This window comes from Amblyomma americanum, chromosome 4, assembly GCF_052857255.1.
Source record: "Amblyomma americanum isolate KBUSLIRL-KWMA chromosome 4, ASM5285725v1, whole genome shotgun sequence".
Lineage (NCBI taxonomy): Eukaryota > Metazoa > Arthropoda > Arachnida > Ixodida > Ixodidae > Amblyomma > Amblyomma americanum.
Genome location: NC_135500.1, coordinates 176,677,986 through 176,690,417, shown reverse-complemented (window position 1 = coordinate 176,690,417; position 12,432 = coordinate 176,677,986). Strand labels below are relative to the sequence as shown.

General features: G+C 51.4%; 1 protein-coding gene across 2 annotated transcripts in view; it reads left to right on the top strand.

Moving 5' to 3' along the window:
- LOC144128735 (uncharacterized) overlaps positions 1 to 12,432 on the top strand; it is a 33,654-nt gene that overhangs the window by 2,006 nt on the left and 19,216 nt on the right. The window contains exon 2 of one of the 2 annotated variants that reach the window (XM_077662385.1): positions 5,007 to 8,871. The exons of the other annotated variant lie outside the window; for it this stretch is intronic. Within the exon in view, the coding sequence (XP_077518511.1) occupies positions 5,020 to 8,733 (3,714 nt within the window). The 5' untranslated portion in view covers positions 5,007 to 5,019 and the 3' untranslated portion in view covers positions 8,734 to 8,871. Of the gene's footprint in view, positions 1 to 5,006; positions 8,872 to 12,432 lie in introns of those variants that run through there. 2 annotated transcript variants of the gene reach the window in all.

Genomic DNA, 12,432 nt, shown 5'->3' with positions numbered 1-12,432 from the left:
TCATTCAATCGTTTTTGTCCTCCAGTCCACGTTGCTTGCTTTCTGTCCAGTCTTGGTGGCTTACGAAAATGCATGTAGTGAGACAATAAGAGCAGCACAGCGCGAGCTTCTTAAAGGACACGCAAAAACAACAAAAAAAAGCTGTCCATGGTTCAACCCGGTTGAACCTATAATAAGACGAGCGAAAGCTCTGGTAAACATGGTTGTCCAATCTGACGCCTTCCCATATCGTAAAGATCATCACATTCTGCTTGGCGGCGATCGTCGAAGCATTAGTTCCGGCACGTGTCTCATCCATGGCTTTGTGTGAAGGCAAGCACGCGCGATTTCCGGTAGTTGCGAGAGTAGCGTCGGCTCCGCATACGCAGCTGTGGCGAGGCGCAGCGAGTCGCGTGATTCGATAGTTGGGAGGCGATCGAGCGCAGCGATCGCCGTCAGTTCAACGCGCGCGGCTGTGACGAGGCGTGGTGAGTCACGTGGTATGACGTCAGAGCCAAGCCTCCGCACCTCCTGGTTTGAAGGTCCAATTTGATAGCCACATGACCTTCAGCTTTGTACGGGAGGAGTAGCGCTTTCCCTCTAAAAAAAAATAAAAAACCACCTGTTCTCACAAGTTGCACTTTGTCGTGCCATTCAGACCAAGGTGTCATTTATTTTTTTATAGAAGCAAGAACTTTATAACTCCCGCCTTCCAAGTTTGACCCCTCCTTGACCTAGGTTAATCTATAGTTTTTTATAGGAAAAATATACCGAATAATGCAACAAATAGGGCTAGAACACAGTGCAAAATGAACTAGAAATATTCCTCATTAAACTGCTCTCGAACAGTCCCGTTTCGTGCCTGCCGGTGAACGCTTGGGAACAGCTCATTGCGCTACTCTAAAGAACAGGTTGAAATGCACTATGAACTACGGCGCTTGTGCACATACGATGGCCTGGGCATAGGAAATATAGACAACAGTAGCACGTTTAATGTTTGAATCAAATTGGTTTTTGAATGTCACGCGCTGCGTAGTGTTGCTAAGCTCATGCATGCATTGCTTGCGAGCTCGCGAGCGGCTGCCCGCAATCAGATTTATGCGGCGGTGGGCGCCTGGCCGCACGATCGAGATTGATGAGTTTTCGCTGATATGCGGTAAAGCCGGCTGCGAGCAGTTCTCCGGCCTTCGGCTCGCTGAATCGGCGAATTTCCACCGTAAGCATCGCATCTCGAGCATTGTTGTAAGACGACCGCGCTTGCACCGTGAAACAAACCCCTCGCGCTTTTTATTTTTATTTTTGACAAAGCGCTGGTCCTGCACATTTCATGTCCGTTTATAACGCAGAAGCGGTGATCCTTGAAGGTACCGTTAGGATAGGAAAACCTTTAATGTCCAACAAAAAAAAAAGGGTAGGTTGAGGGCTGCCCGCCCAGACGATGGCCAAAAGGTCTTGGCTCTCGGCGGCGGCTTCAGTCAGCCGGACGAGTTGCAGCTGAGTCGCCGGGTCGGAGCTCAGTAGTAAGGTCTCCCATTGGTCTTTCGTCTTTACGTGTCGCCCCTCCCGGGAGGCATGAGGATATTCCCATAATATGTGGTCCAAGGTGGTCCTAAGTTCGCAGTCTGCGCATTTTTTCGGAAAACTGCCCTGGGCTTACTCATACTAGTTTCTTCTAATTTTGTCACAGGGATAAGATTACTTTTCAGTCCTCTGCTATAGACTGTGAGTTATTGGCTTTAGACTTTGAAATTCCAGGGTGCAATTCCTTTTAAAGACTAAGTGCTTTTTCTGCTTGCGGTATGCAGGATACCTGGCTGCTAGATCTCCTGCTCCTTAATTGTCAGAAGTCAGTTCTCTTTGCCGGTGACTTTAATTCTCATCATGTGTCGTGGGGCTTTAATAATAATTAATAATAATTTGTTTTTGTGGAAAAAAAATGGCGCAGTATTTGTCTCATATATCGTTGGACACCTGAACCGCGCCGTAAGGGAAGGGATAAAGGAGGGAGTGAAAGAAGAAAGGAAGAATGAGGTCCCGTAGTGGAGGGCTCCGGAATAATTGCGACCACCTGGGGATCTTTAACGTGCACTGACATCGCACAGCGCACGGGCGCCTTAGCGTTTCGCCTCCATCGAAACGCGGCCGCCACGGTCGGGTTCGAACCCGGGAACTCCGGATCAGTAGCCGAGCGCCGTAACCACTGAGCCACCGCGGCGGGTTCAATCTTCGGTTCGATTGCGTTTCCGGCACGCTTCACAGAATTTCAGGCTTATGTAGTCGTCGTCGCTACAACGCCGCACTTTCCTCTATCCTGTGCAGAAAGCATGCCAAACCGATTGCTGAACACCGGCTGACCGAGCACTACAACATGGTGCGAACGCAGGGCAATAACTTTGGGAAAATTATTATTTTTAGAAAAGAAATAGCGCAGCAACTGTCTGCCTTCTTGGTGGGCGCTTCAACCGCGCCGTAAGGAAAAGGAAGAAGGTGACTGTCCGATGTCAGTGCCTTAAGAGGACGAAGAAGAAGATGTCAGCGCACGTTAAAGACCCCCAGGTGGTCGAAATTATTCCGGAGCCCTCCACTACGGCACATTTCTTCCTTTCTTCTTTCACTTCCACCTTCCTTCTTTTTTCACTGCGCGGTTGAGATAACCACCGAGAATTGAGACAGTTATCGTTTCATTTCCTTGTCTAAAACATCTCTAATTTTTTAAGCCGGATTGCAACAGCTGATTGAGGCCCTGCAATGGGGGCGCCACACTCTGGGGGCTACATAACCCCGAACGAAAAAAAATTGGCAGTGGCTTAGCTCCGCTATGCCAGGATATACGTAGCGGGAGGTACGTTTCCCTGGCTGAGCTTGTTGTTGGCACTCTATGTTTAGCAATGAGAGACATGTCCGCTTGAAATGTCCGGGCCGCAGATGCACTTTCGGAAACTCGAATGGTGTGATCGGTCACACGACGGGCCTTCACATCCTCTTCGGTTGGTTGCCGTTGACTGACGCCTTCCATAGGCTCCATGTCGGCGGCTATGCGGCGTCTATTGCGCTCGGCAGTCTGGCGTCTTCATTTGGCAAGGCGTTCCTTCCTCTGTTCGGGCGTCTCCGCTGCTCTCTTCGCCTTCTGACGCTCATTCTCTGTTTGTGGAGTAGCCAACTTCCAGGCGGCAACCTCAGGATCGGAAGAGTTAACGTTCTCTTGTCTATACCGCCGTTTAGCAGCGGCTGGACTCTCCTTCTGTGCATCCATATCAAGCGTTGCGATACAGCCGCCGCTTACATCTCCGCTTTTTATACGCGATGCTGGGCATGCGACGACGCGCGGTTCGGATGATTAACGTGGTGTGACGTCATACCAAACGGCGGCGGCGGCGAGCCGCGCGGTGTGACGTCATGCCAGACGGCGCCGCGAGCGCGAAGCACAGTAACCGTCTCAAATATCTCGATGGACACCCGAACCGCGCCGTAATGGGAAGGATAAAGGTGGGAGGAAAGCGACTAAGCGCACGGCGCACCCACTCCTCTTTCCCGGTTGCCATGGTAACGGCGCATGCGCACATCTATCCTCCCTCGTGTACCATGCTCACGTGTCTCGGTACTGATCGGTTGAGTTTACCTTTGAGGAGCTAAGGGAGGCCCAACTCGTAGCTCAGCTCCAGAGGCTAAAAAAGACCAAAACAGCGACAGGGCTGCTCAAAAGGTCCGGCTACGAGGGTGCACTGTCAGAGGTAAAAAGATCAAAACGAATACCCGATCAACTGCGGGAAACAATTAGGATAGCACCAGTTCCCAAAAATATGGATCCGAACCTGCACAAAGGGCGACGGGAGGCTAGGGCCCAGTATGTGCAACAGAACCTAGCCAACAAAGAAAACATTATGTACACGGATGCGGCTGCATACGGAGGAACTAGACAGCACAACATAAATAGAGCGGTATGGAGAAATAGAGAAGATATGCAGATGTGCGCTCCGTCACCGATTGCGGAGAGGGCGAAAGGAGGCATCCCAGGTGTGCTGCCTACTCCCTCCGTGACGCCACACACCTTGACCGAGCGGCGCGGGAAAGCGTCTGCTGGAACCACATGCGCAGGGCATCAAAGTGGGTTCTGCATAAAACGCCGGTGCACTTCGATGCGTTCAGCCTAACGCTAGGTGCGTTCGATGCGACGCCTGCCGGGGAGACCGCCAGTCACTCGACCACACAAACGTAGCCAGGGAGATGCAGCCTTTCGCCTTCGACCACCATCGAGGGTTAACCAGAGCGAAACCACCAGCATTTTTTTTCTTTACCCCCTGTTCAATTTTTTTATTGGTTTAAGCCTGTGATAGCCATGCTGGGGCAGGCATTTTCTCAGTTTTTTTACTCTTACTTTTGGCGCGAAAGCGCTATTGGCCTGCCTCCTAACCTGGAAAATGCCGATGTGTGGTGAAGCCTCCCAATAGTCACACGGTGCGGTAAATAGCGGGAAGTAAACGAGACTTTGAATGTGTTAGGGGTGCTGGTTAGGGGTGGGGCCATTAATGGATATGGCAACTATTAAAGCCTTTATGGTAGAGGCCTTTAGGCGGAAGGCCTTCAAGCTAAACGCCTTCAGGGCAAAGGTGTCTGTCAAAGCCCTTTACGGTAAAGGATTTTAGGGTGAAGCTCTTCAGGGCAAATGCCTTCCTGGTAAAGGCATTAGTTCAAGACCTTTAGGTCAAAGGCCCTTATGGTAAAGGTCTTTGTCGTAAAGACCGTTAGGTCAAATGCCTTTCGGTCACAGGCATTTATGGTAAGGGCCTATAGTGTAAAGGTCTTTAGGTCAAAGGATGCTTCCGCATTCACAGCGCGTAGGGGCTTTAAGGGCCCACCTAAACTTTTTTGCTTTTGGCTCTCAAGAAGGGACGCCAAAATGAGGAAATGAGGGATACGAGAGATGCCTTTGTCCAGCAGTAGACAGCACTTAGGCTGCAGCTCCAGCAGCTGCTGATGACGATCGTGCCCTCCTGTGCGAGAAGACTCCGTTTTATTGTTTCTTGCAGGCTCCCAGCCGCAATGGATCAGCCACCCGAACGAGGTGTCCAAGGTGCGAGGCGGCCTAGGCAGCGAAACCGCCCAAGGAGATGGAATCAGTCTCAGGAACCTGCTGCACCGCAGTTCAGCTTCGCTCGGCATTCAACGGACGGTGGAGCGTTGGGCGCCTCACCTCCTTTGAATCCACCCGGCTTGCTCGCGGAGCGGAGCGTTTCGGTGTCCAGTCGAGCTGGCTATGCTGGACAACATAACGCATCGTCGTCCAGACGGCGGGTCCCCACGGGCGGGACAAGGGGAGGAAGAGGTCGACCACCGCTTCATGGAGGGCCCGGAATCAGAGGACAGCGCGGAGGGAGACGTCCCCAAGAAAGTTTGCCCACTGGTGCTCACAGGACGAGCTCGGAATGCCTTGCTGGAGAGCGTCCTCTAGGTTCACGAGGCGGTGGTCGTCAAGATGGGCGAGCCCAAGCTGGTCGTCCTCGGAGAGAAAATGCGAATAGACGGGTCTCCTTCCCGTTTCGCGGGGGTCAATTTTCCACGACTAGAGCGGTGCAATTTCCATCGTTCGCTGAGGTAACAGCCGCCGGTATGTACCCAACATATGAGGTTGGACCCGTGAGCGAGAAATCCGTCCCGCTTTATGTCTACGACTGCTACTTACACGCACTTTCCACGAGCACTAGGGCCACGCTTGGCAGCTTTCGAGTTGTTCCCGACCGAGGACTCGGACGCGTGGTCAGCTCTTCTAGCTGCCAGCTGCAATCACTTCGTGGCATGGCAGTCGCGTTCTGCGACCCCGAAAATGAGTATATATGTTACGGGGAGGTATTGACGCAAGGAACAGAACATGTTGCACTGTTATACGACAGCGTGGGAGTTACCAGCGAGCAAGAGAGCCACGATTTTTATGTGGCGAACTTGAACGTGGATGGCAGCTGCTTCATCAGCCACCTGGCGGCACTTGGTTCGAAATCGCCTTGCGACCTAAAGCGGGTCGAAGCTCTTCTTTCAGGTGAAATGCGTCAGTCTCTAGATATCGGTCTTGAGGTTGACCATGATCACGCTGCAATGCAAAGTGCTGCAAGCGCACTGCAATACAACGCCGACGAGACAGTTTCGGTGGACGAGAGTCAAACGTCTGCTGTCAAAGCAATGCTGACCTCTGAGAGAAACGTACTTATCCATGCGCCGTCTGGAACTGGCGACAAAGAACTACTAAAGGCTGCGATACACTGGACGCTTAGTGTGGACGTCGCGAAGAGACACGGTCCGGTACTTGTCGCTGGTAGTGAGTTGGCCCATCTTTTCAAAGATGACCTGGATGGTGTATGTGATTTGGATGCAGAAATTGGTAACGCAGCAAGTGCTTTTGAAGAGTCCGCATCCTGCATTGAATCAAAAGCAAAAGTTAGCGAGTGTGTTCGGAAGATGAGCGAAGCCTTGCAAGAACTTTGCAGCTTGAAGACTACAATTATCCACCAGTCTCGATTTGAAGGAATCCCACGTGAGTTCTCATCCAAAAGAAACGAAGAAAGGAATTGCATAGAGAACTGGCTGTTCTGTGGAATTAGCCGCAACGAAATGCGAGCCGCTGTGTCTGCAGCTGATTTTGACGGGTACCGAGAGGACTGTAAGTATATGTTGAAAAGAAATTATGCCCCACCCAACTCAATCCGGTCTATTGGCTTTTCTTATGAGAGAGCACCACAAGCTTCGCAAACTGCCAAAGCCATTCCTGCTAGCTTGAAGTCAGTTTACATATGGAAAACGCTCCAGACTACCAGAGCAGACTGTTCCGATGTGGAATACACGAACTTTATTGAGTGCGGACGGCTACATCGATGGCAGCTTTACAAGCGATGGCTTCTGAGGCTCGAGGAAAAGGTACTTCAGAAACTTGAAGATGCTCAAAATGAACTAATGCATTGTAACCTTCGGCGCAACAAAATGCTGTCTGAACGCTTTACGAGCCCAGCTTCCCGATCCTCTGTGATTGTGAGCACAGTGGCCACAGCTGTCACGCATGCCACCGTCACTGATGAAGTGCAGCCCAAAGCGTTGGTTTTATTCCGAGCTCACCAGTTTCCAGCTCTTCTAGCTGCTAGTCTCTTTTCTCAAAGTATGACTAAACTAATTCTCATAGGAGACAACTTGTGCCCACAGATAATACCAACTTCTTCACTCTGGAGTTTTGCATTCAACAGCCAAGCCTTTGAGCTGCATGAGCTAAGCCTCCAGCCTTTGCTGTCACAGCCGATCTGCAACCTTCTGGCACCATTCACAAGAAATGTGATGCAGTCTTGCACCACTGCGGAAGCTGTCAAAGGTGTTGCTGAACAGGCGCAGTTCTTCGACATTCCCGACGAGGACGAAGCATTTTCAGTGATATCTCGTTTGTGCCTACACCTTCAGACACACGGCTATGAACCAGGAGACGTGGCGGTCGTTTCTCTTGCTCCAAATGCTGGCGCCTCAACGCCAGCACTGGTTCAGAAGCTGCGGCACCTGAGGTGCGCACACGTGGTTTGGGATCTGAAGACTTTCTATCCAAGGTGGTGCGAAATTCTGATCTTGTATGTCGCCAATGGTTCACTGGGCGCTGATCTTGTGGCTGCTCTGACCAGGGCGCGTGGTGCAGTGTACGGCTTCGGAAAGCTGGCCAACGCCGATGAGAGCTGCCAGAACGTTTTCAACACATTTCTTGAAAGCCGCCAGCGTTCCCGGCCATTCCTGTCTGTGTCGTGCATACGACACCCCGGAACCGTCGTTCGCATCGAATCTGCCCGCGATTTCGAGAGGAAGTTCCGGGAAACGGGTGCGTGCAATGAGCCCTGTGACGTTGAGAAACCCTGCGGTCACCCCTGCGTAGAGAGGTGTCACGAGGGCGAACACTCTGGATTCTGTTACCATCCTTGTTTGAAAACTGTTTGCAGTCGAAAGCATCCGTGCCCTAATCGGTGTTACGAACGTTGCACGCAACAATGCCGAGTGGAAGTCACTGCGGCATTGCCCTACTGCGCCCACACAGCTACATTTCCTTGCCACAAATGGGACACTAGCTCGGCACAGTCCCCTAGCGGAGACGGCCCGCACCAATACAAGTGTACTGAGCCGGCAAATGTGAAGCGAGACTGCGGACACCGGGCCCAGGTTTCGTGTTTCAAGGTCCAGCTCGTGAAAGGTCTTCGCACCTCTGGACAGCTCGATCTGCTTCTCAACCTGCCGCCTTGTCGGGAAAATGTGCAAGTGACTCCTCCGTGCGGTCACTCGAAGACCATGATGTGCTGCAATAAAGGCAGCTACGAGTGCGACGTCAGCGTCATCGTCGAGCGTTCCTGCGGTCACTCTTGCTACGTCTCTTGCGGAGCTGACCGCATCCCACCCCCACTGTGCACTGAACCAGTCCCGGTTGTTCTTGGATGCGGCCATACGACCTACAGGGAATGCAGCAAAACCGCTCCATCGAAGTGTACCGCTGTCGTCAAGAGGACCTTGGCTTGCGGGCACACAGTTGACGCCGTTTGTGGCAGCGCAACTCCCCTCTGCAGCGTTCCTGTTTCAAGGACTTTAGCTTGTGGCCACGTTCAGATAAGGGTTTGCCACGACAACTCTTCTCCGTGCACAAGACCATGCAATTACCAAATGCGCTGTTCGCACTTATGCAACCTAAGGTGCGGAGAGCACCCCCACGCCGACAAATGCCAAAGGTGCAAGGACAAGTGCTGCGTTTCGTAACGACTGTTAAAAAGTGCTGTTTGTGGGGACTTGGTTTGTTTTCGGCGCAAGGTCTGCGTGAAGTACACGTTCGCACTTTCAGATAGTTATGGCTTCTGTGATCATTCACTGCTCATTCGCAGTACTACGAGAGTTCAAAATGGGGAAGCGGGTCGGATAAGGGGGGGGGGGGGGGGGGTCAGCCAGGCAGCTGATGGCTATGGGAGTGTTCGCAAGCGTGTGTTATGTGTTCTGCAAAGAGGTTTGCTAAATCTCAAGACATATGGACCAAACTGTGGACGAAGACATTAAGTTTGGACAGAGCAAAGTATTTACTGAGTTTTCTTTTGAAATAAAGGAGGTGTTGGTTTACTGGCGTCATGCATTTTACATGAGATTCATAGCGACACCGCTTAAAGCGACCCTCACAAGCCATCGCTCTTGCGCAAGTTTCCGGCCAAATTTTGGTCTAATGGTTAAAAAAAATTCAGGGAGGCACTTTGTTTACCTAAAGTGCGGTGAGGCGAGAGCCTTTAGCGTGGCGTTGCTGATTGTCTCACTGATGGGTGGTCAAGATGTTAATTACACAATTGTTCATGACTCTTCAGTGCTGGAGACACTGGAGGGCGTTTGGGAGCCATCCGGCTGATTCGACGTCTTTCCGCAAGCACTCTCCAGCGTCTTTACGCTAGATAAAAATTATTGTGGGACTGTAAAAAGAATGAAAAATAATGTGTCCCTGCCAACGAGAGCTACATATGCATTGGCAGGTAGTAGCAATAAAGAAAAAAAAAGGAAGTAGCGTAGTCGTTAGCACGCTCGGCTGCGGAACGGAAGGATGGTGGTTCGAGTCTCGTTGTGCAAAAGGATTTTTTTCTTATCGAGTTGACGTCATTCGGTTGACGGCTACAGTGTGACAGAATTCGCGGACGGACGTACAACGATGAGCCGTTAAAGGCTTTCGCCGTAATACTGTGCTCAGGTACACAGGCGTGCATAAGTCGCCGTAAAAGGCGGTCAAAGTTTGTGGTGGCGCCTTATGCTTCACGCCATCAGGAGACTTTACGGGACACAATTGGCGCATCGCTCTCCTCCACACCTATTACGACACTGGCCCCTTGCCTTTCTTTGGACCACGCCTGTGCCTGGGTTTTATAACCAAGATGATCATTAGGCGTGCACAAGTGACCGATCACCGGAGTGGTGGAGTGGCAACGCGCGGCGCCCGTGGTTGACGAACACGCAGACAACAAGCGTGCCGGATTGTTCCCGCTGTTCAGTTCATCAGGTAGTTATCGCCTGCATTTAAATATTCTAACAGCGAAAGTTGTAACAGCTTTGTAAAGACCACTTAGTAGGAGCAATTAGGCGGTGCAATGGCAGCCGTGCATTAAGTAACGCGTTTTTGCAGCTGGACACCACCGCCATGTTACAGGGGTGAGCAGAAGTGCAGCTCATCACGCTTGATAAATTTTAGTGTGGCGTTCGGCTACCCTGCAGCTGACGGTCGCGACGAAGGAGGGTGCGCGTCGCCAAGTGTGCAGGACAAGGGAGTCGCAAACGGCGTGACGCTTGCGATGCGACTCTGCAGAAGGCGACAAGTACACAAAGTGCAGACTGTTTTGAGAACTTTGCAACAATGGGTTTCATCGAAATCAAAGCATCGCAGACATATAATCAGTGTTACGTTTTCCGAGGTCGTTTTCAATGGAAGCCAATGGCCCGAATGGGATTGCCAGGACACAGTTGCCGCTGCAGGTGTTCTTACTTTGAGTATTAGTGTTCCCTCTAATCGGAGTTCTTACGCTGAATCGCCTAGAAGAACTGTGCTTATTAGGATTATTCAAAGTAGTTTTAATCTGGGCGAAGGGCGAGCAAGGTTAAGTGCGAGACGCTGAGATAATTGTGCTCTCAGTGCGAGTAATTGACTGACGTAAACGAGGCTGGTGAGGAGTGGGCAAGAACGGATCCAGTCGGTTTTAAATCTGGTTCGTTCAGTGACCACCGTAGGCTAGGTTAAGTGGAACTCAATCTTGATATGTTTGTATGTTTGTACAAGCTCTTCATGCCGCGTAGAACCAAGTCTGACGTCGTTATCCGTTTAGCGTCAAAAAATGCATGTTTGTGGTTGCTGTCACCCTCTCGGCACCACGATGCATCTCCGGACAGGTAAGCACAGTTCTCGAATCAAACAAACAAACAAACACGCACCCCACGGTGAGGCTTGGGCCGGCCAGACCACAACGTTTGTTACCATCGTCTTATGTCGTTCCATGCTTTAATCGTGCAATTTATTTTGTTGGCTTTCATCGTATACCTGCATACCAATGAGGCGTGGTGGACAGTGATGTCTCGTGCAGCCTCGATTACGCTGGCAACTGCACACTTGCAAAGACGCGCGTTTCATTCTACGAGCGCATCACTTGTCCGCCAACGGGGCTTGTGAAGAAGGCGACACTGAAGTGATGTGGCTTAGCGGCGAGTGAGAAGCCATCGCAGTCGTTCGTCGACCTCGACGGACGAGGCCGTTTCAGAAGCGGAACTTGCGGTGCAGAATGGCGAGACGCCTGCACTTGTACCTGTCACCAGGGGAAGACCGACAGATGCGCAGACTCCTATCGACCGGCTAGTTGGCTCACTGCTCGCGTTGTTTCTGCGCGTAAATTAGTCGCACAGTTCCTTCCCGGCGCCAGCTTATTTCATGCATCGTCGCCTTTCTTTCCATGCAAAGCTGTTCTGCTCAATCACACGTGCCGTGCGAAAATCGCGAAAATAGTTGCATCTCCGGCTCGTGATCCTTTTTTTCTTTAGGAAGCGAGCACCTCAAAGCGCTCACTACGTATTAAAATGGTCTATAGACTGTTTATAGACTTCTTATAGACTTTATTGCCTTCCTATAGATATTTCTTTTTGTCGATTCATAGTCTATAGACTGTCTATAGACCGCCTATATCATTTGCATTGTCTAGTATAGATGAAAGTCTGTAGACTTTATGGGCAAAAACTGGCAGTGGCTAAGCTCGGCTATGCCAGGATATACGTAGCGAGAGGTACGTTTCTCTGGCCGAGCTTGTGGTCACGTATGTTTAGCAATGAGAGACATTTGGCTCCATCTCGGCCGCTATGCGCCGTCTATTACGCTCGGCAGTCTGGCATCTCCGCTTGGCAAGCCGTTACTCTCTCTGCTCGAGCGTCACCGCTGCTCTTTTCGCCTTCTTACGCTCATTGTCTCTTTAGTGAGTAGCTAAGTGCCAGGCGACAACCTCAGAACCTGAAGAGTTAATCTTCTCTTGCCTATACCACCATTTGGCAGCGGCTGGGCTCTCCTTCTGTGCATCCATATCAAGCGTTGCGATACAGCCGCACATTACATCTCCGCCTTCTACATGCAATGCTGCACATGCGACGCGTGGTTCGGGTGGTAGAGCGGCGTGAGGCGAGGCGGCGACGAAGCGCGCGGCGCGCTTCGTTCGGACGGTGGAGCGGGCGCTCGGCCGCGCCAACGGCGAACCGCACGCCGCATCTGCTGCTCCTCTCCGGTTGCCATAGTAACGGCGCATGCGCACAACTGCCTCTCCCAGCCATCGCGAAATGCTCGACTGGTAGCCCAGTGTAGCTCGCGCTACAAAATGTATGGACACTTGATAGACAGACTAAAGAAATTTTTGTATGGGACTGCTACTCAAGCAGCTGCTCCCCGGTTTGTCCCTGAAAGAACAA